This window comes from Lolium perenne, chromosome 4, assembly GCF_019359855.2.
Source record: "Lolium perenne isolate Kyuss_39 chromosome 4, Kyuss_2.0, whole genome shotgun sequence".
Taxonomy (NCBI): Eukaryota; Viridiplantae; Streptophyta; class Magnoliopsida; order Poales; family Poaceae; genus Lolium; species Lolium perenne.
In genome coordinates, this window is record NC_067247.2 from 9,965,958 (window position 1) to 9,991,929 (window position 25,972).

At 45.0% G+C, this 25,972-nt stretch overlaps 2 protein-coding genes across 5 annotated transcripts; both read left to right on the top strand.

Annotated features, from left to right (window-relative positions):
• The first annotated feature begins 246 nt into the window (after positions 1-246).
• Positions 247-2,172, top strand: LOC127346553 (tryptamine benzoyltransferase 1-like). Its single transcript, XM_071828851.1, has 3 exons — positions 247-285; positions 736-1,083; positions 1,165-2,172. Exons 1-3 carry the CDS (start codon positions 247-249, stop codon positions 2,125-2,127), a joined length of 1,350 nt encoding a protein of 449 aa, XP_071684952.1. The 3' UTR covers positions 2,128-2,172.
• A 7,538-nt stretch (positions 2,173-9,710) lies between these two features.
• LOC139830440 (uncharacterized) lies at positions 9,711-21,965 on the top strand. Of its 4 annotated transcripts, XR_011742339.1 has the most exons (14): positions 9,711-9,745; positions 11,196-11,397; positions 12,212-12,423; positions 13,193-13,454; positions 13,564-13,662; positions 13,892-13,930; positions 14,478-14,875; positions 17,030-17,098; positions 17,565-17,852; positions 18,781-18,965; positions 20,442-20,545; positions 20,617-20,735; positions 21,375-21,494; positions 21,848-21,965. XR_011742339.1 is itself a non-coding variant. In XM_071818452.1 (13 exons), the coding sequence occupies exons 7-9, from the start codon at positions 14,604-14,606 to the stop codon at positions 18,818-18,820; spliced, it is 381 nt and encodes a 126-aa protein (XP_071674553.1). In that variant the 5' UTR covers positions 9,711-9,745; positions 11,196-11,397; positions 12,212-12,423; positions 13,193-13,454; positions 13,564-13,662; positions 13,892-13,930; positions 14,478-14,603; the 3' UTR covers positions 18,821-18,965; positions 20,442-20,545; positions 20,617-20,735; positions 21,375-21,494; positions 21,848-21,965. The 4 variants fall into 4 exon arrangements, 1 of the variants encoding a protein (XP_071674553.1); XR_011742338.1 differs by having other exon boundaries at positions 17,030-17,852; XR_011742340.1 differs by having other exon boundaries at positions 17,030-17,852; positions 20,442-20,485.
• The last annotated feature ends 4,007 nt before the right edge of the window (positions 21,966-25,972 follow it).

Sequence of the window (25,972 nt, forward strand, 5' to 3'; positions counted from 1 at the left end):
ATATTTTTTAGAATGTCATGGGTGCTTGCTACCCATGAACATGGATGCATTTCTATTGTTCATATACTCATAATACATACTCCTTTCATCTATAATAAATGTCTCGACTTCACTAAAATTTAGATCTATCTGAAACCATTTTAACTTGTAGGTACATCTTAATTTATCAAAGTTAAGATATCTTTTTATAATCTGAGGGAGTAATATTTTAGCTGCCTGCTCTCCCTGCAAGAACAGCAAAGAAAAATGGCCCAATCTAAACAAAGAGAAATGATCTCCGCATGGGTACTTAATTATTAGCCTACGACATCGACTCAAAAAAAAAATTTATTAGCCTACGACAGGGGACGCGCTGGCTGTTGCATCAACCTGCACTACGCCATGATTCGTCACCTTACTTTGTATCTACTATCTAGTCAATTTTAATACGTTCGGTGGTTAGGTGGTTAGGTCCTTGTGGTGGAACCAGCCCACCCAGGTTCAAGTCCTAGACTTGACATGGGTGTTTGCATTTACCTGGATTTATTCCAGGATTTAATCGGCGCTATGCTTTCAGTGGTAGGTGACGTGCCCGTCAACAGCGAGGCGCCAGTGGTGACTTCGTCAACCTCAAGATATGCCGGCTCAGTCCCTCGGAGGTGCTCATAGGGGTAGGGTGTGCGTGCGTGCGTTCATAGGGGTGTTTGTACGTGCGTGTTTGTGAGCGTCTGCGTTGTACTGTGTTCTCAAAAAAAGGTAGAAGCTACAATTGATGGAGATTACGAGCCGCATGATGCTGAAGCCGGGGAGAAGGTCCCGCTGACCGTCTTCGACCGCGCCGCCTCGGACAAGTTTGTCCCGGCCGTGCGCGTGTACCCTGCGCCGGCACCCTCCAACGATGCGCTCAAGGAGGGACTACTCAGGGCTGTCGCGCTGTACCCACACTTCGCGGGGCGCCTCGCCGTCGACGGTCACGGCCGGCCGTTTCTCCACGTCAACAACGAGGGCGTCCTTGTGATCGAGGCCACCATGCCGACCGACCTGGCACATGTGTTCCCCGGCGCCGCAAACGTCCCCGACGACCTCTATCCGACGCAGCCTGAGGTAACTTGATTGCGCCTTGCTTTACTACAATTCAGTGAAAGCGTTAGCTACCACTGACTGTTGTTTCTGCAGACACGACAGGAGAAGCTCGACGCGGCGCTGCTGCAGATCAAGCTGAACCGGTACAAGTGCGGCGGCCTCGTGATTGGCTCTTCCTGCCACCACCACACCGCCGACGGACACTCCATGGGCACCTTCTACGCCGTGTGGTCACGAGCTGTGCGCGAGGGCAAGGACTTTGTGCCGCCTTCCCCTTTCCTTGATCGTGCGTCCACCGCCGTGCCTCGCAGTACGCCGGCGCCCGTGTTCGACCACGGCTCCATCGAGTTCAGGCGAGAAGCTAACCGCTGCAGCTCCCGCGCCGTCCTCCCCGTGGACAAGATCAAGATCAAGAGCATCACCGTGCACTTCACGGCGGAGTTCATCGCCGAGCTGAAATCACGGGTTGGCGCCCGTTGCAGCACGTTCCAGTGTCTCCTCGCGCACGTCTGGAAGCGGATCACGGCGGCGCGGTGCCTGAACCCGGAGGTGTTCACGCAGGTGAGGGTGGCCGTGGACTGCAGGGGCAGGGCCAAACCTCGCGTCCCCATGGACTTCTTCGGGAACATGGTGCTTTGGGCATTCCCTAGACTCCAGGTCAAGGACGTGCTGGGCCTCAGCTACGGCGGCGTGGTCGGCGCCATCCGCGACGCCATGGCCCGCATCGACGAGGAGTACATCCAGTCGTTCGTGGACTTTGGCACGTTGGCGGCCGATGAGGAGCTCGTTGCGGCGACGTCTACTGTCGACACGGTGCTCTGTCCGGACATAGAGGTGGCGAGCTGGCTGGGGCTCAGGCTGCATCAGGCCGACTTTGGCACCGGGCCGCCTTCCGCGCTCCTCAAGCCGGACATGCATAAAGAGGGGTTGATCATCTTTGTGCCATCGCCCATGGCAGAGGGCGCCGTCGACATCATTGTGGCCCTGTCCGAGGATCACGTCGCGGCGTTCAACAAGATTTGCTATTCCTTGGACGATACAATTTTTCTCCCATCCAAGATGTAAGAAAGCATGATATCATACAGTTATATTGTGGTCATCTAGTTACGAAAAGTCATATGTTTCAATTTGGGGTGCCTTAACGGGACATATCTATAAAGGCATATGTTCAAAGTGTCCTAAAAGGACATACCTATAAGGGCACATGTTCAAAGTGCCCTAAAAGATATATCTATGAGAGCACATATCTATGTACCCTAATACGTGTATAGATATGAGGGACATATCAAAGTTGCCCTAATAGCTACTTATAGCTTTCGGGGCACATGTACAAAGTGCCCTAAAAGAACAATGCATATAAAGTAAGTGTAAAAATTACTTATCAACAACACATTTAATTTTAATTATTTACCTTGCAAACATTTGAAAGATAGTTTAGGACAAGATCTCAATTGCATTGAAGTAACTTCCGTCAATCCAAAATGAAAATCACTGTTAACTAAGCAGATCAAAGCTTTGGGGAAGTCGTTGTGTCTATGCCACCAGATGGATGTGACGCCGGCTACCGTTTGGTCTGGCTAACTTGCCGTCTTTTTGACTTGTTTTCTTACTGAGGGTCCCACTTCACTTCGACGTTCTGGCTCATTTTCTTCTATGTGGAATGTAAACATTATACGTACATGCGGGCCCCACCACCAGTAAGAAAGACAACTCACGTCCGAGGTTTGAGGTTTTTACACCCCATTTTTGTGCCATTTCCCATAATTTATCGCCCGCTTCTCTACTCCCCTACTAAGCTCCTCCCGCCGCCACTATTCCGTCATCCACCGCCGTGCACTCTCCAGGCACTTAACTTAAACCGTTCATGCACGCCTAGCCGCCATCGTGCCTCCCTTCTGGTTCATGTCCTCTTTTGTGCATGCTCTGGTGGCTGAAAATGAAGTGTCTGCGTTGCTGGCACACCTTGAAAGGTAGATGTGAAGCGGAACTCGGTGCGAAGATGGATCCTGTAGCAACGGAGATCGCGCGTGGGGGCGGCGCAGAGGCAAAAGTCACTTGAATGTGCCATTCATCATCCCTAAAGAGTACAAATTGAAATTATTTGTCTAACATGTTTAGTACTTTAATTAGCTACGCTTCCTGTTCGTAATCGCAAGGATATGTGTTGGCCAGCTGGCTGAGGTTCAGGCTGCATCAGGCTGACTTTGGGACCGGGCCGCTTTCCGCGCTCATCAAGCCAAAGATGCATAAAGAGGGGTTGATTATCTTAGACTACTCATAATTCGTAATGGGAGTAACCTGGTAGTAACATCATACATTTTAAAATATTTTGATGATATGGCATAATAATAAATAAATAAAAAGAGTGAGGTGGTAACTAGCTATACATGGAAATGGTGATTGTTGCCTCCTGGAGCATATGGAAAGAGAGAAACAGAAAACTCTTTGAGGGGATCAATCCAGATATTGACTCCTGGGCTAGACGTTTTAAGCAAGACTTTGCTTTGCTGGAGCATAGAACAAAAACGGATTTGCATCCATTTATTAGCAACCTGATAGCTACCCTCTAGCTAGACACCCCTTTGTACTCCCCTGTATTCCCCTCTGAACTTCCCTGTGTAACAGATGTAACTACTGGGTCCTTTGACCCCTTTGTTAATATATTAAAACAGTAGGAGCCTTTCCTACTGTTAAAGGTTCAAAAAAATATCATGCTCATTTGCCCACGAGGCGGTGGAAAGGACTCGTTAGGGTTGTGGGGCTGAACCTGCTGGACCTGATGCTGAGGTGGAGGTGGTGGTGGTCGCGGTTGCTGCTGCTGAATGAATTTCTGCATCTCGATGAACTGTCGACAATCTCTGAGTAAGTGGCTTGATTTCTTTTTATTGTCTTTGGGCGGGCGTCCAAATTAACAGAGGAACGAAGTGAAAGTTTCGACCTTTGCTAGGAAAAATATCCTTTGGGGGGGCTTCGGATGCGGAGCCACAACTGGCTCCTGCCAAGATTGCCGCCTTCGGGGACATCAGCGCGCGGCAGAGGAGGCCGGTGAGCGACGACTGCCGGAATCGGCGGGCCTGCGCGCCATCGTCGGAGTGCGGCACCGCACCGTACCTCCCTCGGCCAAGCTGCGCGAACCGGTCCGGCCAGCTCGACGGAGCCGCGCGCATGGATGCACGCGGGCGCCGGCGAGCAAGCCGGCCGCGCCGCCATGATCTGTGAGGCGCCGGCGGTCGATCTGATGCGATAGGGGAGGGAAGAGGGGCCGACGGCGTTCGATCTGGGAGGAGTTTCGGTCGGTGGCTGGGAGGAGAATGGGGATTAGGGCCGGGGGTTTCGGTAGGGATCAATAGAGCGGCTCACCGCAAAACGGGCCTTGGGCATGCTGGTCAAAACCGCACGGCCCAATTCTAAAAGGAAATTGTTAGACAAAATCCAGCGCGCGAAATATTTATTTCGCGTTGCACAGCGCGGGAAAATCCACTTGTTTGGCTTGGATTAGCTGTACGTATATATCTCCCATTCTTCTTCTACCTCCATTCAAATGAACAAGTCTTATAAATATAGTCAAAACTTACCATAGTTTGACCAAATGCGATGAAGAAAAAACATAAACATCTACAGCATGAAATAAATAGATTATGATATTTTACAGTGAATCTACGAATATTGATTTCGTATCATCAATGTTCATATCTTTATCTAGAAATTTGGCCAAACTTAGAGAATGTTGACTTTTCATTAAATTTATAATCCGTATTCATTGAAAGGGAGGGAGTAATAATTTCATTTGGTAGAGGGAAATAACATTAGTATATGTCCCTAAAAAGTCATGTAGGAAATATTTTCATTTGGTAGAGAGAAATTAATAATGTAGTATATGTCCCACAAAAAAGAAAGACACATAGCAAATATTTCTCTCTCCCTTGTAGCATCGGGAACTACACAGACCTCAGTTTATTTCTCCTGAAAAAGTCAAGGAATCGGGATGATTGAGGGTGCCTTTGTGTCTTGCCACCGTGAATAATGGTCAAACAATGGATCGGGTAGAAGGCGCTCAGTTGAGGTAGTACCATGACAGCGCCATAAGGCGCGGGCCACTTAATTAGCGCATGGTAAACACGATGAATTGGTGGAACAAAACTTTTCTATAAGTTACATGAGATACATAGGAGGAGGTTGGTGCCAAGAATTGTACTCGTCTTACCGAGTGCGATGGGCTTAAGCAAATAATTTTTGAATCGAGCTTGGTCATAGGCATTGTCGAGATAGTGGCACTCTTGAGTTGGTTAGATGTATTCTATCGGATAGCAGCAAGCCGCTAATGTTCAGTGTTGTCCGCGTTAGTGAATAACACGATGAGAACAAGACTGATAACACGACGAGGGGCGGCAGCGGCGCCGCAGCTCGCTAGAAAAATATTGCGACCCTTCGAAATCAACGTTTCTTGAAAAGTATTTTAGAACTATTCAGTCCAATCTTTTATCAAATTTAAATGAGTGTTAACTATGTTTAAATTTTACATAGAAGGTAGTTCTAAATTTTTGAGATAGTTATATTTTCCTAGATCATCGAGATTCGGTCAAAATGTGGTTGAAACCGTGTACCCTGGCTAGCAGTGGCGGAGCATGACAGAAAAGGAAGGGTGGGCCGGTCAGTAGAGATTGGGCCATTTGTGTGCTATTTACTGCTAGTGGGCTAAATTTATAACAAAATATAAGAGAAAGCTGGCAGAAAAGGGTGGGCCACGGCCCAGTATGGCCCACCCGTAGCGCCGCCCCTGCTGGCTAGTACAACTCAGGCTAGTCTAAGTTATCTTCATAGTGGATAGAAACTTATATCTGGTGTCATTCATTGTGTCATTATTATGTTGTAGACTCATCTTGCATTGGAGTGTGTGATGTTATGATAATATAGCTAGTTACCACCTCACACTCTTTTTTTTAGAAACACAGTACAAACGCAGACTCTCACATACACGCGCATACACCCACCCCTATAAACGCGCACACACACACCCTACCCCTATGAGCACCTCCGGAAGACTGAGCACTCTCTCTTCATTTATTGGCATGCCATATCACCAAAACGTCTTAAGTTGTGTAATATTACTAGCTATATTACTCCCACTATGAGTAGTCTCACTAGCTAAGCATGAAGAGGTGAAGACGCACACGCCTATAGCTAGTATTCGATGTGGGCATGCATCACCCACGTCCATATCAGCTGCTCATATTGTCATATATATGCATGGATCGTATTCTACACTTTGACTAGCAAGTAATGTAGCTATATATTACTACAGTATGATACTACCCCTTTGCATCGATCAGTTCATTTGTGAGGGTTTCTTTTAATTATAAGCAAAATGCACAACTGGACCAAAAGAAAATGTTTAACACATGGTTTTGTGATTTCAATTATTTCTTCCAAAATAGTTACTATTTAGAAACGACCCAAAGAAGAGGAAAATATAATTGGTATAGAGTAAAAAGTAGACGTGAAACATTGAGATGGTGTCCCAGTCAAGGTTTTAAATAGCGCGTAATTTCGCCGGTTTTAGCGCGCAATAGCGAATTTGGACCCTCCACGCTATATTTGACAGAAAATAGTCGCTACAGTGCTAAACACGAAATAACACGCTAAATCGTGCTAAAACACATAACACGTAGCGGCGCTAAAACGTTTAGCTGCAAAAAACAAAGGTCCAAAACTGCATGCCAACCCATCCGCCCAAAAGTCCAATTTCCCCAACAAAGCTAACCTAAAGCCCGGATACGTACAACAAAACCTAGCCTAAATCCCAGTTTAGCAGTTCCGCACGGAAGCGACGGTGGTGGCTGCCTCTTCCAGCGTGATGTCGGCGTCCGTTGCTTCCTCCCACAGAGTTCTGTCGGCTACTTCCTTCGGCTCGGATGTCGAAGACGCCTTAGAAAAATCACCCACCAGGTTAGAGCTGACTAGAACCTCCTCCTCATCCTGATTTGTAGATGCGTAGATGTATTAAACTATTGATATGTAGTTCTTCAGATTCTGAATGAGTGCTTTCAGTTGCCTTCTTGGCTCTAAATCATAATGTTAGTATGTGTAAAAAATGTTGTCTTTAATTTGGTCCTGGGAATCTACTTTGAACAATCTGGTTATGCAATTTGTCTGCTAGACAAGTTTTTAGTTGCCGGAATCCTTAACATTTGCATATCTTTTTGCAAAACGCTATTTTATATATAGCGCGTTATAGCGCGCTATAGCGTTTGGAGAAGGTCCTCGCTAAATGAAATAGCGCGCTATTTAAAACCTTGGTCCCAGTAGACTAGCTACTAGCTAGTTCAGTTAGTTTCGTAGCTAGTTGGAGCCGTATGTTTGGTTAACTTACATGTACGTGTGTTGGGTAAGTAAGTTTGACTTATCATCTCCAAACGTGAGTCATTGTGGTTGGCTATGCGAGTGTGTGTATATGTAAGTTTGACTTATCTCCAAACGTGAGTCATTGTGTATATAAGAGGCAAGAGATTGCACCTTGAGAAGAAACAAATATAGGAAAAAAACAAAGGCCCCAACATACGATGTGTTTGTCAACTTTGAAGTGATGGACCCCTTGGCCGAAATCAAGGCATCCCCACGGGTGGTGATGTCGAGAACGACGAGAAGAGATAACTAGTTCGATACATGCATTATCGTGGCCGTCTAGCCCGAGAGGTGTTTTGCCGCGGCCATAAATCGGTGAGAAGTTGTCGCGTCTAATGACGTTCAGATTTGGTTTTACGACGACGATCTTGTGAGATGCAAATTATGTCGAGGAAAGGTGGGTGCACTCAACACCGATATTGACGATGTTGCATGGTGTCTCATCGAGTTTTGCAGTATGTGCAATTGAACAATGTTGCATGTGTGCATAGATCGCATCTAGTTGGGTCGTACTGCAAAGAGATTCAGGACCAGCTACATGCAAGTATTTAAACATGAGGCCTTAGCTATGCATTAAATTAATAACACCGAATCAGCGGATACAGAGTGTTGAAAATATCAACTTAATGGCAACACACATCAAGAAAGAAGGTTACAAGAAACACAACTTGAAGGTCGAGGCTCTCGTCCATCCGAACGATCAGAGCATTGTAGAAGACATGTCGAGAAGGTACACCTTCCAAGAGTGATCTAGCCTTCGTTAGCACCTGGTTCACCATGGATGTAGAGTCATCCGCCTCCACCTTCGACGAAGGCCCCTACCTTATTGTCGTGACCGAAGGACACCACACCTTTGCGAGGCAGAGTAGCTCCTCAAAGAGCACGGAAGATTCAGAAGACATATTTCCTAGGGCAAGAACCAACACGAACACCCCATCAAGCGAAACCCACAGACATCATCATCGACCGCCAGACTGACCACTCGTCAAGACGCAAGCATTAGACTGACATCGCTGAAAGAGGACACGTCGGGAAGAATGGCAACCCAACAACCACCATGAAAGGCAAGGCCATGCCTCTGCCTCATGCTAGCTAGCACGACCATGCCGTTGAAGAGGAGATCCCCATCCCATCTTTCCCATGATCGAGGGTGTTTCACCACCGGCGGACACAAACCACACTAGGGCACGATAGGCAAAGGACACCGACCAAAGACGGTGCCACGTCGCCTCAACAGAATTACCGCCACCAGTATCCTCTTGACCACCGCACTGCTCCACCACCACCACCACCTCGTCCCATAGCGACGCCTTCAAGGAGGAAACGACGCCAGCACGCCGCCGCCCAATCGGAAGGATTTTGGGTTTTCACCGTGGAGGAGGGGAAGGGAAGGGAGATAAACCTCAATGTCGCCTCCAAGAAGGGGAGCGGGGCACCTCGTCATTGTCGCCATGACCGCCACCACCAGCCAAGGGTTTCCCCTGATCAAACCCCCATCCCCGCCACCCTAAGGCTTTAGCAGTACCGGTGAGAACGTCAGGATGGAGTTGCATTGGGGCAGGAACAAGACAGTGGAGAACCATTGTCTTTAGATCTAGGTAGAAGGTCGATGAGATCGTCCATGCCGTGACCAGCAGCCTGCGCCCCAATCCACCCGCGCGCTCGAGGAGGACGACCCACATCACCGGCGACGCCGCCCTCACCTTCAGAGGCTTGATCCTACGGTACTAGAGCTCTACCCGACTAGCGGGAGCAGCGAGATTTTTCCGCCATGGTCCTTGATAGCGACGCACGGGCGGGCTCCCACGCGCGGCGGCGAGAGGCCGGGAGAGGAGGACGGGGAGAGGGGGGAAGGCGTAGGCTAGGGTTTTCGCCGCCGCCCGAGTCGCCGCAGAGCGGAGGCACCTCGTGGGGGTCAAGCGAGTTTTTCCAGCTACTACATGCAAGAATAGCAATTGACGTTGCAACTAAACTACGTGTGCATGCATTGTCAACGACTTGCTCAATCATTGCCCGCGCTGGTTTTATAGATAGAGTTTGAGCCATACGGATCACAACTCACAACTGAGAGAGAAGAAATTTGGAAGACCAAAATTAGCACCGAAAACACAACACGCATTCACGCCTTGCACTTTCCCAACGCACCCACCTCTCTCCTCGATCCCCAACGCCACTCCTCGTTTCCCCAAACACACCACACACCCACCCACCCACCCAATCTAGCGATTCCTCTCGATCCAGCCATCTGCTGCCGGTCACCTCGTCAGCCATCTGCTGCCCGGTGAGCCTCCATCGTCCCTCCTGCATCTATTTCCCCCAACAAAATGTCTCCTTTTTGCTGTTGGATTGAACGTCTGCATCGGCAGTACATTGGGCATGCACGCATGGAGTAGATGAAAATCCATTTGCTGAATCAAAAACTCTTGTTGTGCGTAGGCTGCTCCGTACTTGCATATTTTCTAGACATGGGCGTGCTCCATTTTTTTTTTTTTTTACTCTGTTTACTTGGACATAACCAAAAACAATAGCTGTAATTTGTGTTGTTCTACCCCTTGTTGTCTCACTAGTGTACAAGGCGGAGGACTTTGATTGGTTTTGCTATGCTTGTCAGCAGCAGGCCTGCAATATATTCCTCTCTCTATTTCGATGTGCATATATGTTTAGCCTTGTTGTTCATGGATAAAGTCTAGTACTCATGTGTCTCTAATAGCTAGCTACATTTGAAATTGTTAGTGCTACTGCCAATTATCATTTTTCTGAAACATAGAGTTGTTAATTTCAAGTTGAGAGTTGTGTGCTTTAATTATAATTTCAAGTCGACAAATAGTGAGTTTTAATTGTGTTTCCAGATAACTTTCTTTTGATTTCAGTTTCATGCTTGTGCATCGAAGCCTAGTAGCACACCCACACTGCATTTTCTTATCATGGTCAGAGGTTTTCAATTGTTTACTTTTTTGTGTATACTTGTGTCATGCAAATAGGAATCAGGTTCAGATAAATTGTCTTTATTTAGTCCCTGACTGTTCAGCACTATGACAAGTGAATACTACTTGTTTGTAAACGAATTTGAATGTTTGCGAGAGAAGATGATTTGCTATCACTATGGTGTGGTTGATTCATCATTAGGACACATCGGTAGGTTACAGGAGCGTCTTCATTTCTTGCATGGACTCTTGTAGTAAGAAGCGTTTCCATTTCTTGCAGGGATTCTTTCAGTAAGAAGCGTTCTCATTGGGCTCCTATAGTAAGAAGCGTTACGGAATAATTGACAATTGGTGTAGGGATGACTCTGTTTCTAATTATATTGGTCATGCTTCTATTCGTACTGTCATTGATGTCTAGGATTTTTTTGGTTGACTGGCAACTCAGTAGAAGTTAAAAACTCGTAACTGGGTCACAATCCTGTTTTTATACTAGATATAATTCCACGGCCATGTTGGCTTACTGGGTAAAACTGGAGACTAGATTTTTTCATGGTTTCTTGCCAAATATTAACTTGTATTGTCCGTAATATTTTCTTGTGTTTACTTTCACTGCTAGAGCTCGTATAATAACTAGTTTAATTTTTTGTTTTATAGCAAAGTCGTTCATCACATATCTGTTAACTGTCTGATTTTCACCATCTCTTAGCACACAAGTCTTTTATCTGAATTTCCAAATTGCACCCACACTTGATATTTTTTTTGCAGCAACTCAGTTTCTTATATATTATTTCAAACATGGAATTGTAGGTAGCTGTGTATAAATTTATATGCGAAGACACTATCAAGGAGAAAAATATTGCAAAGGGCAAAGCAGAAAAAATTAGTACAAGAGTTGGTAATGAACGGGAAACAAGTCCAGGATGATCATCTGATCAGACAAGAGGATATAGTTTCATTACTTCTTGACGATAAACAGATCGCACACAAATTGGAAGAAATACTAATGCAGGTAATTACTCCCCCAATTTGTAAGTAGAGGACATTTTAGGCTTGCTACCTTAGTTCTTATTCGAGAATAGAAGATGTTTAACAACTTCAGGTGATTTTGTCTGTGGTATTTCCTGATATGCTCTTCTCTTTATCAAAAGTTATCGATAGTGTGAGGTGTGTTTGTTGTGCATGCATGCATCATTTGACGTACAAGGGCATATGATATATCATTGATGGTATATTACTTGCATCAAAGATGCTATATTATTGATCGTATAATACTTCCATTGAAGATGCTCATTTTACTCAACACAAGCATATGTTGAAGTAACTAATATAGTTGGTCATTTCGACCAGATCCCTAATCCTAGTGCCCAAAGCTAACAATAATATTAGTTATACTAATACATGCTTTAACTCTTGTGTATGTATTTGTTGTTGGCAAATGATAATCCTATGGCATATAACGGATCTGGTTCCATATTTAATTTGGCGGAGTGTTTTGTTGTACTGTAGCATTTCTTATGTACCATGTATGTTTTATTACCTTAATGAACTATTCATTGTTTTCTTAAATACTTGCCGAGGTATGTTGTATAAAACCACTCTTATGCGAGTGACTCAAGTTTCAGGTCCTCATAAATCTACCTTATGTTCCTTGCAATTATAGTTCGCAAAAACTCCGTGGACTGATTCTCATCACACTATTATGATAAGCCTTGTATCTTCTAGCAGAAAATACTAGTGTTCTTTGATCCTAAAGCTGTATTATCTTTTTTTATATCTCATGTATATTTTACTTTATGTGCTAAGGTTCGCTTCAATCTTGACAGTTCATTTCGATGTGAGTTCATTTCGACGTGACCCGACCGTTCCGGCTCTGGGAGTGCTGCTGCTGCTAAGCTGGCCATGGCCTCTTGTGGCCCGTCGTAAGCATCTGATCCATGATATGATTACGTTGCTGAGTCGGTGTCCGACAATACCAACATGCCCATGGACACGGAGGAGCAGCAATCTAGTGCCTCAGGTCTGAGATGGGCACAACGTGAGTAACTTCTCCATTGTGCTGCATTAAATGTTGCTTCAAACATTTTGCTATTTGTTGGTGATTGATCACTATGCATTTACGTGTGCCATGCATACACTGATGGATGCCTAGGTGTGGGGCCCAAAATTCCATTTTGTATTGCATTTCCAAATCACAACGTGTATGTACTTATGTCGCAACATAATTGTTGTAGCATATACCCTTCTGAAGCTCTGGAAGTACAAGTTCTACTAAATTCTCGCCGGATTTTTCTCTTGTCCTGTCGTCGTTGTAGGATTAGAATTTGTCTGCAGAACACACCTGTTGTTTTGGTGGATTTGACATGTACTTTAACTCTTGTGTATGTATTTGCTGCTGACAAATGATAACTATGTTACATATAACGGATCTGGTGCCATCTATAAATTTGTGGAATGTTTGCAGTACTGTAGCATTTCTTATGTACCATGTATGTTTTATTACCTTAATAAACTATTCATTGTTTTCTTAACTACTTGCTAATGTATATTGCATCAGAACACTCCAATATGAGTGACTGGAGTTTCAAGTCCTCATAATTTTACCTTATGTTACTTGCTATTCTAGTTCGCAAAAACTCCATGGGCTGATACATATAAAAGTATTATGATAAGCCTTATATCTTCTAACCGAAAATACAAGTGTTCTTTGATCTTAAAGTTGTATGATCTTTTTAGACCTCATGTATCTTTTACTTCATGCTTTGGATCTGACCAACTCATCTCACTACTCACTTGTATATTATCAGGCCCACCAACATTCCTCACCGACTGTCTATGTGCCGCGGCTCGCATCATCTGCTCCCACTCATCGGCGGTTCATTTTGGCGTGACTTGGCCATTCCGTCCCTGGCAGTGATGCTGCTAAGATGGCCACGGTCTCCTGTCGCCAGTTGTAAGCAGCTGCTCCATGATATGATCACGCTGCCGAGTTGGTGTCCGAGAATGCCGACACTCCCATGTACACGGAGGAGCAGCAATCTGGTGCCTCAGATCTGAGATGGGCACACCGTGAGTAACTTCTCCATTGTGATGCGATAAATGTTTCTTCGATCATTTTGTGATTTGCTGGTTATTGATCACTATGCATTTATGTGTGCCATGCATACACGGATGACAGATGGATCCCTGGGCCGATATTGCAGCTAACCAGTAACCATACATGCTATTTGGGTCATCTACGCCTATGAGTAATGTTGATCCTGTGAAAATGCTTATAGTAAGTCCACCTCTTTTCCTTGTACCTGCAGCTGCACAACTTCATCATCTTTTTCTACTTATGATTTAAATCAGTGTGGATATTGTTAGCTTTATGAGTTGCTTAACTAATTGCGTGGTTTTTCTGAAACTTATACCTGATAATTATGCAACCTTTGATTTTGCTTTTTCTCTTTTTTTTCACATACTTGAGTGACTTCTTGTTACTGAGATGACATGCTTGATGGCAGGATTCTGGAAAGCTGAAAATCACCGTGTGCTCCTATTTGGTAAGATTACTAAAATGGTGGTCATCCTTGAGCCGCATTAGGAAAAAAGTTCACATTTTGCTTCATATAGTTTAAACAACCTGGGAGCTGCATATTCTCCACGTTCCTGCATAAGTTATTGTGAACCCTGGACTGTATGGTCGACTGTTGCCATTGTTGTTTTGGCCTAGAGCATGTTGATCTATCGTTGTCCAGGTATAGCTGGCTTTCCCTTTCCAAAGCATCAGTCTGTAGCTGGCTGGTTTAATTCTCTGGTGTCTTTCTCAATTTTTTAGCTACATGCTAGTATATTACACACTGATTATTAAATTCCTGATTTTTGAGTCCTCTTTTGCACCATCAGCCTGTGTTATAAATCAAATAACATTAGAAGCTTGCAACTTTCTATAAATCTTGAACTATTTTTTTTGTACATTCCTTTGGCACTAGGTTGTTAATATATGGTGCTATTTATTGTTGCTGCTATTGAGAGTTAATTATCATACCCTGTTCCTTTTATCTAGATGCTTGTGTACTGACTGAATTTTGTTGTCACGTCTTTCACCAGGGAGGGGAGATCAGTCCATGATGGGGACTCGTGGAGCTCCAGGTGTGGTCCTGGTGGCGGGCGGGGATGAGGAAGGCGGCGTGATGGTGGGTCTCGGCAACGGCAGGTGACCCTGGCATCACATGAATGACGGTGGGGAGCCGCAGTGGAAGAGCCTATGATCGCCTGTCGGGCTGCTGCTACAGGTGTCAATGCGGAGCAAAAACTGTTGTCTTTCCCGACCTGCAACTCCAACCTGCCACCGGCCACGTCCCCGACCTGCAACTCCAACCTGCCACCGGCCACGTCCCCGACCTGCTACGGGCCTTCTCCTTTACGACGACAACTCTTGCCACAACACCAGGGGTAGCAAGGTCTGTCTCGTCCACACCAACCAAGACGGCGACGATGACACACAGGTAATTACTCGCACATGCCCAAGGCTGTATGTGACACACATGTAGATGCTAGCGGTTGCAGATACATGTCATGTTTCGGAACAACCAAACAAAAGTTGTTATTTTTATTTGGCTTTTCTTCACTATTTTTTCACCTGAGTGTCTGATTGCCACTCATTAGCTAGGCTTGGTGGGTTCTAGTGTATTTTGGACAGTGTTGGTCCATTCCAGATGTAGCTAGTTTACATATATTGGATGTAGCTTACTTTGTTATTTTGTCTTATTTTTCCTGTTTGGTTCCCTCTAGCTAGCTATTTGCACAACTAGTTTCATGCTCCTTGAATCTGTGGCTCCTTTTACGACTAGGGAAAAGCAAAACTTGCCGGTGGAAATTGTCGTACATTTTTGTGACTAGAGAAGCGAAACTTGTAGTATTTTGCAATAAAACACCATGATCCCGCTCCAGCGCGGGGGTATGGCGACTGGGGTATGGACCTCCCTCGCCGGCAAGCACGATGACATGGATGAGCATGAGTTGGCCCCGATGGGGCCAGTGGCTACCCAAAGCTCGTCCCTGGCCGCTCAGTCCATGGGGCGCGATGCGAAGGCCGGCAGTGGTTGGCAAGATGTGTTGCCCCGGTGCAGTCTACATCGTCCGAACTCACCAGCCTCGGCTCCGCCCCCTCGCCCCATCCCGGCTTGGCTCTCTGGTCGATGTTGCAGATGCCTCGCTCATGGGCATCGTGCCGTTGTTTGCAAAGATCCCTTTCGGTGCTCCCGCTGTTTGGAGAACGGCCATCGTAAGTGTGAATGCCGCAACCCCTGGTGTCCTCTTAGCTCGTTGGCATACCTTGCCGCGCCACCAGTGTCCAACCATGTCGCCGATCATCATCACGCTTCAGCTTCATGTGTGGGTTCGATGAGATCGGCTCCTCCCTCCAAAGAATTTCGTTGTGGGTCTTGGGCATCGGTCGTTTCTACTCCTGCTGGCTCTGTTCCACTGTCTAATGTGGTGTTGCAGTCCACTCTGGTTGCTCAGGTTGAGCAGTTGCAAGGTTGCTTGGGGCGGATTGCGAGCTTTCTGGAGCGGGCAGGAGGCTACTTTGAGCAAGATCTCCCCTTTGCCGGCTATGTTGGAGACCACCCATACATTGTGTCCTCCTAGTGAGGTTGGTGTTGACTCCGCAAAGGATAGGGGAGTGGAGCTCTATGGATGCTTCTCTCCTCGTTTTGGGGACAGTCCATCGTCGTCGTTGTCGTCCACCTTGCCCTCTGCATCGTCTACCGCTGAGGGCGACGCCATTGCCGCGGTTGTCACTCCGGTGCTGCAGATCATGCCTGATCTTCAGAATATTCTTGGGAGTTCCACTTTGCCTCTGTCAATGGAGCATATGGAGGTGGATTCAGCGCCGACCTTGTGCTCACTCGGGTCCTCAGATGTGATTTCAGCGCCCCACCCACCACCGTCGGCTCTTAATCCAGATGCTCTCTTTGCAAAAGAACTTTGTGACGTGCTCAGTAGCTTGGAGGCTGCTATTCCTGGATACGGAAGGGCGATCACTTGCATCCTAACATGAACGATAATCAAGCGCAAAAGTAAAAAGGTGGATGATTGCCCTCGTGGTGGCACCAGGAAAGAGAAGCCACTCAAGTGCAAAGGCAAGAAAAGTGGCGCCATAGGAAAGGTGCTCGAGGATGCTTGATGGATGAACTTTGTTTCTCGCCCTGTCCTCTTGGTTTGGGTATGGTGTGTGCTCCTCGTGTCGCAGTGTCTTCGCTTTGGCTTTGGTTGAAGGTAGTCTAGTTTCTGCTTAGTGGGGTTTCTTGTTTGGCTTGGTTGTTTCTCGGGTCTTGAGTGGACTTGCCTCTGTGTGAGAGTAGGAATCGCCATGTGATGACTTTGTTGTATGGTTTTCGCCCGGTTTTTCGCAAATTAACCGGACATCTTCTTAACTAATGGATAAGGCAAAGCTTTTCGTTTCAAAAAAAAAATCAGACTGTGGTTTGTTTTCACTCCTTGTGAGTAGTACTAGTACGGTAAGTCCCTTGCCAGGACAAAGTATTGAGTTTGGTACACCTCCCACAATCGTTCTTGTAATAGATGCCAATGGTTTCACAGGTGTTTTGGTTCGATGTTGAATTTGCAAAGAACTAAATATGCCCTTAATTTTCCAGCTTTGAGTTCCGGAATACACTTAATGTTAAGAGCCAGCTCAGTGCAATCGTCCGAAAGAAATCTGGAAGGTAAACTGTCATCTCACCATACCTTGTGACTAGCTGTAGATGGACATGCTTGCAACTAGTATAGTTATTTGTGTTGCACTGCTGCTTGCTCTTAGATAGTGGGGGAAAGTATAATCACAGGTAGATATCGCCATGGGAAATCTGCAACCCTTAGATACTAGAATCTACCGGTCAATACAGAAGATGTTTAAATATGTAGAAGGGAATATGAAAAAGGAAGCTCTTGATGAAACTACTATAATAGCTGGAGCTCTGTTTTCAGTGAAAAGAAAGCTAAAGATGCTATGCCACTGTTTTGTGAAAATTTGTGATTGATATATATGCGAAGCTCGATAGGTATTGGATTGTGTGGTGTGAACAAGAATTCCATTAAACATTGGCTACAAATATGCATCTCTTTTTTGTTGACATGAATTTACGTCGTGCTTAGCACATAGTCCAATCATGTGTGTTCTGTTTTGCACAGTAAACTAACGCCAGATATCATTGGGAGCTGTCAGAGCAGGATGCCAGTTTTATTTTGGAAGGGAGACAATTCTGCTTTTGAGAACTGTTATATGTGTTTCTATCACGGGATTTTAATTTGGACGTAAGGTTATAGTGTTCTTCTATTTCGTCAGAATTAACCCCTATTTGTTCCTGCCATGTTGCCATGTCGCTGGAGAGTGATTTTTTCAGCAGACAAGATTCGCAAAATTGACAAGGATCATTAGTTTTTGGCCAGATTGGAATCTATGTGATTCTGTAGGTAAAGGTAGGAACTTGGTGGACGCTAGGTTGTCAACCCCTTGTACAGAGTAGTTTGATTTAATGATGAAGGATATGTAATATTGTAGCGCTTGACACTTGTTTTCAAATCTTTTACAAGATGTGATATCTTGTTGTAGTTGTAATACGGACGAATCATGCATGTACTAGATAGTTATTACATGAGTATAAATATTGGTGGCTATTTTAGTTTCTTTTGTATCAAATGTATAACTCTCATAATAATTCATATGTGCAACTGTATATTGTACTCATATACCTTCAGCCATATATTTCCACATGAAGAATTTACTATCCATTATCCTGATGATGAAAAATCCCATAAAGAGTGTGTAACTCTACACAAAATTCCTCGAATGTGCAATAATTGCAGTGCCATATATCTAATTAACCAATAATTACATGTTGGTATAGTTTTTTAATGTTAGTACTCCCTCTGATTCAAATTAAGTGGCGTAGATTTAGGCAAAAATGTTGCATCAAATCTGTCTAGATTCAGTGAATCCGCGTTGATTGATTTTTTCAGTGGGAGTATAGTTTGTCATAGAAAAACATGAATAACTGTACACACACATTATTGTGAGAAATCTCGGCTACCGAGAATATTAGCTATAGCATTAGCTTTGTTTGTTAATTGAGAAATCTGGAGTGGACAACTTCAGGTGATTTTTCTGTGGTATTTGCTAATATGCCCTTATGTTTATTAATAGTTATCAATAATGATTGAATTGCTGATGGTAGTTGGTAGGTATAATCTGGTGCTATTTACTCTTACATCTTTACTCAATGAATGATTGAATTGCCCTAGCCTGTTACTCAGTTTGCTAGTTCATTATAGTTCATGGAAAACTGACATAAAGTATTTTTCATTCTATTTAAGCTGACTTATCAACGTGACAATTATTATTTTCAAGGCAAAATAATAACAGCGAGGCATGGGGCAGTCATCCCTGATATTAGAGTACGACCCTGGTCAGGAAAGGGACCTGTTCAAGGCCGCGGAGCCCATCATCGATGAACGGCCGCTGCTCTGCCTCAAGGCCTAGCGCGGCGGCCTCGATGCCCCTGTCCAGTAGCTTGTTGACATCGACAACCAAAGGTTGAACTTTTCTCTTTGGTCATGCTGTAATCGGTTGCTGCCATGCTATCAAGTAGTGTTCTGCATGGTTCCTTGGGTTGTGAGCTTCGTGCCACACCCTTATGTGTGCTTTGTGCTAATTATTAAATGGTGTTTCATGAAATGTGTGCATTTGCTTGTTGTAACTTTGCTATCAATCTCATAAGGGGAGTTGTTGCTAGGATTTGGTACTGACACTGACAGTGGTCGTTGTAGCCCATCTTGTTTGCTGTTTAGGACTCGTCGATCTCTGTTTCGGTTCAAGTAGTACATACATATTGGCATGCATGTTTTCATCGTATTTTTACCACTACTAGATCAATTGGTTATTCCATGCTATATTTGATTGTACTGCAACATGGTTTTAAAGGCGTCGCGTAGGCGTCGCCTAAGCGATGCTTAAGCGTCCGAGCGTTCCAGGAGGGCAAGGCGTCGGCGTCGCCTTTGTTTTCTGCCCAAGGCGTCTCTGAGGCGTCCAAAGGCGTCGCCTAGGCGCGAAATCGCCGCCTTGGAAGAATCTGGACGCCTCTGTTCTGTGCGCGGGAAACTTTGGGCTGGCAGGAGGGGAAAACAGAAATGGCGGGCTGGGAGGGAAATTGAGGGCCATCTATAGGGGAAAGAGAGGGAAGAGAGAGAGGGGCAGCTCCTCTCACGCGACCTCCCCAACTCTGGCCAGATATGCTGCTGCTCCTTCATCTGCCGGCCTCCCCAGCTCCGGCCAAGCTTCTGGCGACTCCTCCCACTGGTGCATCCCTCTCCCAGAGGGAAAACAATGTACAGCTTCCATGACAGCTTCTCTTGGTGCCTTGGTGGTGTCTGGTGTGTGTATGTGATGCACTTCTTCTTGCCTGCTTTGCCTCTGCTCATCCTACCTAGCTGATGCTTTGCTTCCAACAAGGCAGCCTCAAAGGCGTCGCCTTGCAATGCGCCTTGAGCGCCTAGGCGTTGAGCCCCCCCCCCCATCGCCTTGGGACGCCTTGGCGCCTTTAAAACCATGTACTGCAAGCAAAATTCAGTGTTAATGTGAATTGCTTATGTTGAGGTAGACATATATGTACGTACCAATTATACGATGTTGATGCAAAATATCGAATGTATCTTGCCAAACAAACAAATAGTGAAAAAGGAATGTTCTGAAATTGCGAAAGAACACTTGGCAAGTTTTGAAACACTGGCAAATTATTGCCAGAAACATTCCAAAGCATCACAGAAATTTTGCTGCTTTGTTTCAAAAAAGGCAAATGTATGCTAAATACTACTCTTGAGAATTTGTACTACGTTTTCTTTTTCACTTCTTCTGAGAAGTTCTATAGTATGGTAGTACCTTGTTAGGACCAGCCTTCAGTTTAATAGATCCCCCATGTTCGTTCTTGTAATAGATACAAATGGTTAACAAGTATTTTGGTTGGATGCTTAATTTACAAAACTGAATATGCCCCTTCTCATGTTTGAGTTCAGGAAGAGAGCCAGCGCGGCGCAATCAACAGAAAGCAGACTGGATGGTAAAATTATTATATCACCATACCTTGTGACTAGCTCTAGATGGACATGCTTGAAACTAGGTATTAATATGCTTACTACAAAGTTTCTTGCTCTTGAGTCCTACGCTGATCGATTTGTTCTTTTATGGCAGTTTAGCAGTTTGGGATCTTGCCAACCTGATAAAGCCAATCGACATTGTCACTTTCGAACTTGTAGTGATACTCCTCTCTATTGTTCCTAATTTTTTGTGGAGAGTCTCTCAACTGATTGGTATGTACTGAATAATCCTCGAATTCATCTGTAGGGGTGCTTTCTAGATACATAACGGTGACAGTTCATATGTGAAATTAATAGTTTCATCAGAGCGAATGTGAAATTGTCCCCAGCTAGATTTCTATATAAGTACATGTGTAATTTTCCTTCCTGCATGTCAACTTCATTCGTTGTTAGCTATTGTGAACGACCATCTATGAAATGGTTGGGCAACATGCTTGGAAATTGATAATTGTGTTTATCAATTATAAAATGGAGTCTAATCCAATATTTGTGGTGTACTGTATGCCAACTCTTTCTTTCGGTTCTCATGTAGTAATAATGTGAATATATGAATTTATTTCTTTTGCCATGTTTAATATAGAGCTGATGGATTTTTTGGTTTGACATAGCAGCAAGATAGTTGGTGAAGTGGATTGAAATATAGAGCTGTTGGATTTTTTGTTTGTCTTAGATGAATTTATTTGAATTTGACAAAATATGTATTATATTATCGTCGGTACCAATCTATAGAATCATGTGTTGTTGTTGGGTTCTACATACTCCTTTCTTTGTAATGCTGTCAGAGTGAATGAGCACGACCTTTTAAAATTCGTTTGCTATACATAGTCAGTGCTGAAACTTGTATGCTTTCAGGCCCTCCGACCAGCTATGCAGTGCTGATGCTCTTGGGCTAACCGAGGCCTCCCAGGCCCTGCTTCGACTATCTTCTCGGCGTGGCGACGGTGACGCTCAACCTCTGCTACATGCTCTCCGGTGAGCTACTAGTTTACCCCTTCTGTTTTCTGGCTCCAGTGTTCTCTGTGATTGGCTGTACTTATGCTCAAGCCGATGACCCTCGGTTCCTAGCTCTCTTTATCATTGGACCAACTGTATGTTGTTGCATGAGTAGAATTTTATCGAGGCATGAAGATGATGCATGGTGAATCTGATGCTTCTCTATTCATCTCTATTATGAATCCGAAAGAAAAAGAATTGATAGAATCCAAAGTTGATATGTTTGTATTTACTTGTGGGAATGAATGAACAGATCGTGTTAGATCTGTTTGTATTTACTTGTGGGAATCTGATCTTTTTGTATTTACTTGTGGGAATGAATGAATGAACAGGTTAGTCCATGATGGGAACCATGTTGTGCTCCTCGTGGAGTTCCAGGCGTGGTCCTAGTGGCCAGCGTGATGGTGGGGTCAGCAGTGGTGGTTGACCTCGGCGCCACTGGAATGGCGGTAGAGAGCCGCAGAGAAAGAGTTGGTGGTCGTCTACCAGGCTGCTGCGGGCGTCAATGTGGAGCAAAAGTTGTTGTCTTTCCCTACCTGCAACTCCAACTTGCCGCTGGCCACATCCCGACCTGCTACTGCTGGCCACCACGCCAGGGGCCCCCGCCTTTGTGACGACAGCTCCTTCTCTAGCACCAGGGGTGGCAAGTGACCTTGTGCGTGGGTGGTGGACGAGATCTTGTTGGACAAGATGAAGGTTGACAAGAAGCAGATTGGTTAATCCAACGAAACAAGGTACCTTACCTGCTGCTCCTCTGTTTTCTTTTCATTGCCGAGCTATCGATCCTTGGGTGTTGCTGGCATGCATGAATGTTTTGGTTGTTAACCAGATAGTGAGTTAGTTCTTGTCATGTTGTGTATATGTGCCAATTCAGAGATGATACAATCTGAGGGAGGGTAACACATACATACGTGCATGTGATGTCCTTCCTTTTTTGTTTGAAATTTATTACCAAGGATTATATATGCAGATAGTGTGGTACAGAGAAATCACTATATAATGATGGTTTAAAAAAAGGATCATCCTAGTATTGCCTTGTAAATTAGAAATTTTCTTGCTGCTTGTATAATCTCCATGCACTCATTGCCATGTTAATGAATTAGGATTTGCGTTGCACTCATCTTCAGTATCCATCCTTGTTGTGTGTGTAGATGCTTCTACAGCTGATGGAGGGAGGATAGCAAGCCTGCTTGAGCTTGCCTGGCCTGGAGCATCTACGCAAATCTTGCTCCAGGTTTGTGCTAGTTGCAGCACAGGTACTTAGTTTCTTGACCTAGACATGCATTGACGTCCTTGGAACTGGTCTTTTTTTCTCATTGTTTTGCTGTGCAATTTATATTGAGGTCCTAGACAGCTATTTGCGCATTTGGTTTGACAAGTGGAGCATTTGGTGCGCTGCTCTGTTTAACTTTGCTACACGCAGGACCTCTCTATCTATGAACTAGCTTCATTATGTTATCATGCTTACTTCTTCACATATTTTGATATGGTCAGCCTAATCCATCTTCTTCGAGGAAATTTGTCCAGTGTCTTATCAACAGGCCCGGGCGGCCAGATGTGCGAAGTGTGCACCGCGCACAGGGCCCCAGAAATTTGGGGGCCCCAAATTTCTATATGCCCATATATTATGTATAGGAAAAAATAGAAAAGGGAAGCTTACTGGGGCCTGGGCCTTGAACGCTGCACCCGCACGTCTTGTATTGGTAACTCTGTGCTCGCAAAACGAAGGGACATCGCTAGATGCAAGTCATCAGGCAGCCACCAGCTAACGATTAGCGAACCGTCCTCGCCTCGCCTCTTCTCTGGTTTTCTTCGGTCCTTCTCCCATGTCTTCTCATATGATATCCCCTGTTCCGATCTATCATGGAAAATGCAGCAACAACGAGCCGAACCATGGAGCCAGCGACGAGAAACCTCTGTTCGATTAGACCAGGCCCGTCTTTGACTCCGGCTCCGTCTAACGATTAGAGGAGGTAATTCGATTTTCCCTCAACTTTTGCTTTGTGGGACGATCCCTGGTATATCAATGTCGAGGCATGCATCTAATCTTTTTTACTTTGTTATTTTATTTTTTGTATATAGTGTTTTAGAATCAATGAGGCGTGATTCCGGTGCTAAAAAGCACAAGAGAAAACAAAAAAGAACGGACTCTAATTCAATCTCAAAATGGGTCTATGAATAAGTATATTTTTTTCGATAAAGGGAATATATTAATATCAAGAAGATACCAATTACACCCAGCCTCTGCAACAACGCACCACCCTAATGGCACTACGGATGCACACAGCCAAAAACAAGAAAAGAAAACTAAGAAATAAAAGTCCCGCTACAGTATCTCGGGCCTAACAACAGCAATACATCCACCGCCAAGACAACACCTGAATTACAGACTAGTCCCCGCTCTCAAAACAATGCCTCCACCAAGGACATTGCCAGGCACAACCAATTAAGGCTAGACCTTGGGTTTTCACCATGAAAGGTAGGACTCTGCACTTCACCTGTGTTGTCGCCCCAACTTTCATACCGCTGCTGTGGAGCCCAAAACATCAAGCAAGTCCCTCAACATCGCAGAGACTTGAACCTCCCTTAGCTAGTCCTCCCCTCCGGCCTTCATGAAATTCTATTCTTCCGACTTTCATCATGGATCCATAGTCACTTGATGTCAATCAAAGAAAAAGAGCTTCGCGCCGCTCCCTCCAGAACCAATCGGCCGGAATAAAAACATGGGTGCGCACGACCGAATACCTCCGATCCAACAAACTCCAGGCAAAAGCACTGTTACATTCACCGGCGGAGCCTTCCGGAACTCAACACTCCGGCCAGATCACGAGTCCAGGCCTCCGGAGGAGGGTGTAGGCCGCCGCCCCCACAAGCTCCCGCAGGCCGCGCTGCGCTCTGCCGACGGAGGACCGAGCCGCCACCGCCGCCTCACCACAGGGGCTTTGCCCCGCGGCGTCCTCGGCGACGGCGGCGGAGGAGGGGGGCCTGTAGGGGAGGGGGGAGGGCGGAGTGGAGGGGAACTCCCCGGGGACGGCGGGCGGCGCCGCCGCCTCGGGGGAGAGAGGTTAGGTCGGGGGGCCCAAATTCGTCCAGTTGTCTCTCCGTGAATAAGTTTATTATAAAAGAACAAAAGTGTCTTCCGGTCCTGCCACGCTTGCACTGGATATTATTCCTTACAATGATGGTACAAGTGGTCAGCGAAACAGAGTTTTTTTCTAAATTGAAGCTATTGAAGTCGTATATGGCATCTATGATCACACAACAAAGACTCAATGATTTGGCGACAATATCACTTGAGAGTGAAATGTTGGAGAAGATTAATTATGAGGATGTCATTGAAATTTTTATTTTGAAGAACCCTAAAAGAATGATGTTGTTCAAATAAACATTATGCAACCATAAATGATATAGGTATGGTTCATAATATTTTCAATTGTTGTGTAAGATATTAAAACATATAAATCATATTTCTTGAACATTTTAATTTTCTTGTAAAATAGGGCCCCATTTAAAAGGTTCGCACAGGGCCCCGGATTTTGCCGGTTCGGCCCTGCTTATCAAGTCTCATATCTAGTTTTGCATGTGAATGAGTGTGTTGTGATTCGAGAAAACATAGTGGGTTTAATCGTCCGTGCAATTGATGTTTTCCCTTATTGGTTAATGAAATCGGTGAAGCTTTTCCATAAATTGGCAATCCTTTCTTTTGATGAATCCGAAAGAAAAAGAATCGATAGAATCCAAAGTTGATCTGTTTGTATTTACTTGTGGGAATGATTGAACAGATTGTGTTAGGTCTAAATGTAGCTTTCTATATATGCCAAAGAAGTTGTTTCATTGACGAGTAGCTTCTTTTCTTTTGCTCGTTACAACATCATTACTAATGATTTATGTGACCTCTCGGCAGGGCTTGTGTATATGCTGTGATGGCGGAGATGATAGATGGCAAGTTGGCACGGGAGGAGCAGCAGCAGCTTTAGTACCCAGTGACCCTTGGTTCCAACAAAGGGAGGAGCAGCAGCAGGTTGAGGACACAGTGGCACTCGAATACTCGATGCTGCAACAGCGAATACCTCAGCCTCTTGCTGGCCATTGTGCATGCAGATCCTCTTGTTGTCACTGGAAAAGTAGTTAAGCTGTGAAGCTTGGGTGCAGCCTTGTGTCATGTAACCAAACTTGATTATCTCTGTAAAAGTAGTGATGAGATGGGAGCTCTGCTGATACTGTTGTTAGGAGCTGATGGGTCTTCGTGACATTCTTTTCTTTCTTGCTGATGTATTTGATTTACATGTTTGAGTAGGACCATCAGAATATACTATTTGTGTAACTTGTGTAAATAAAAGCAGTATTTGAAAATTTGCATTTGAATCAGCTCATTTGATCATCTTTGAGATAAAAATCAAGCAGTATGTATGCATACTCGGCCTGTGTCTAGCCAATTGATAGATGATTTTTCCTTG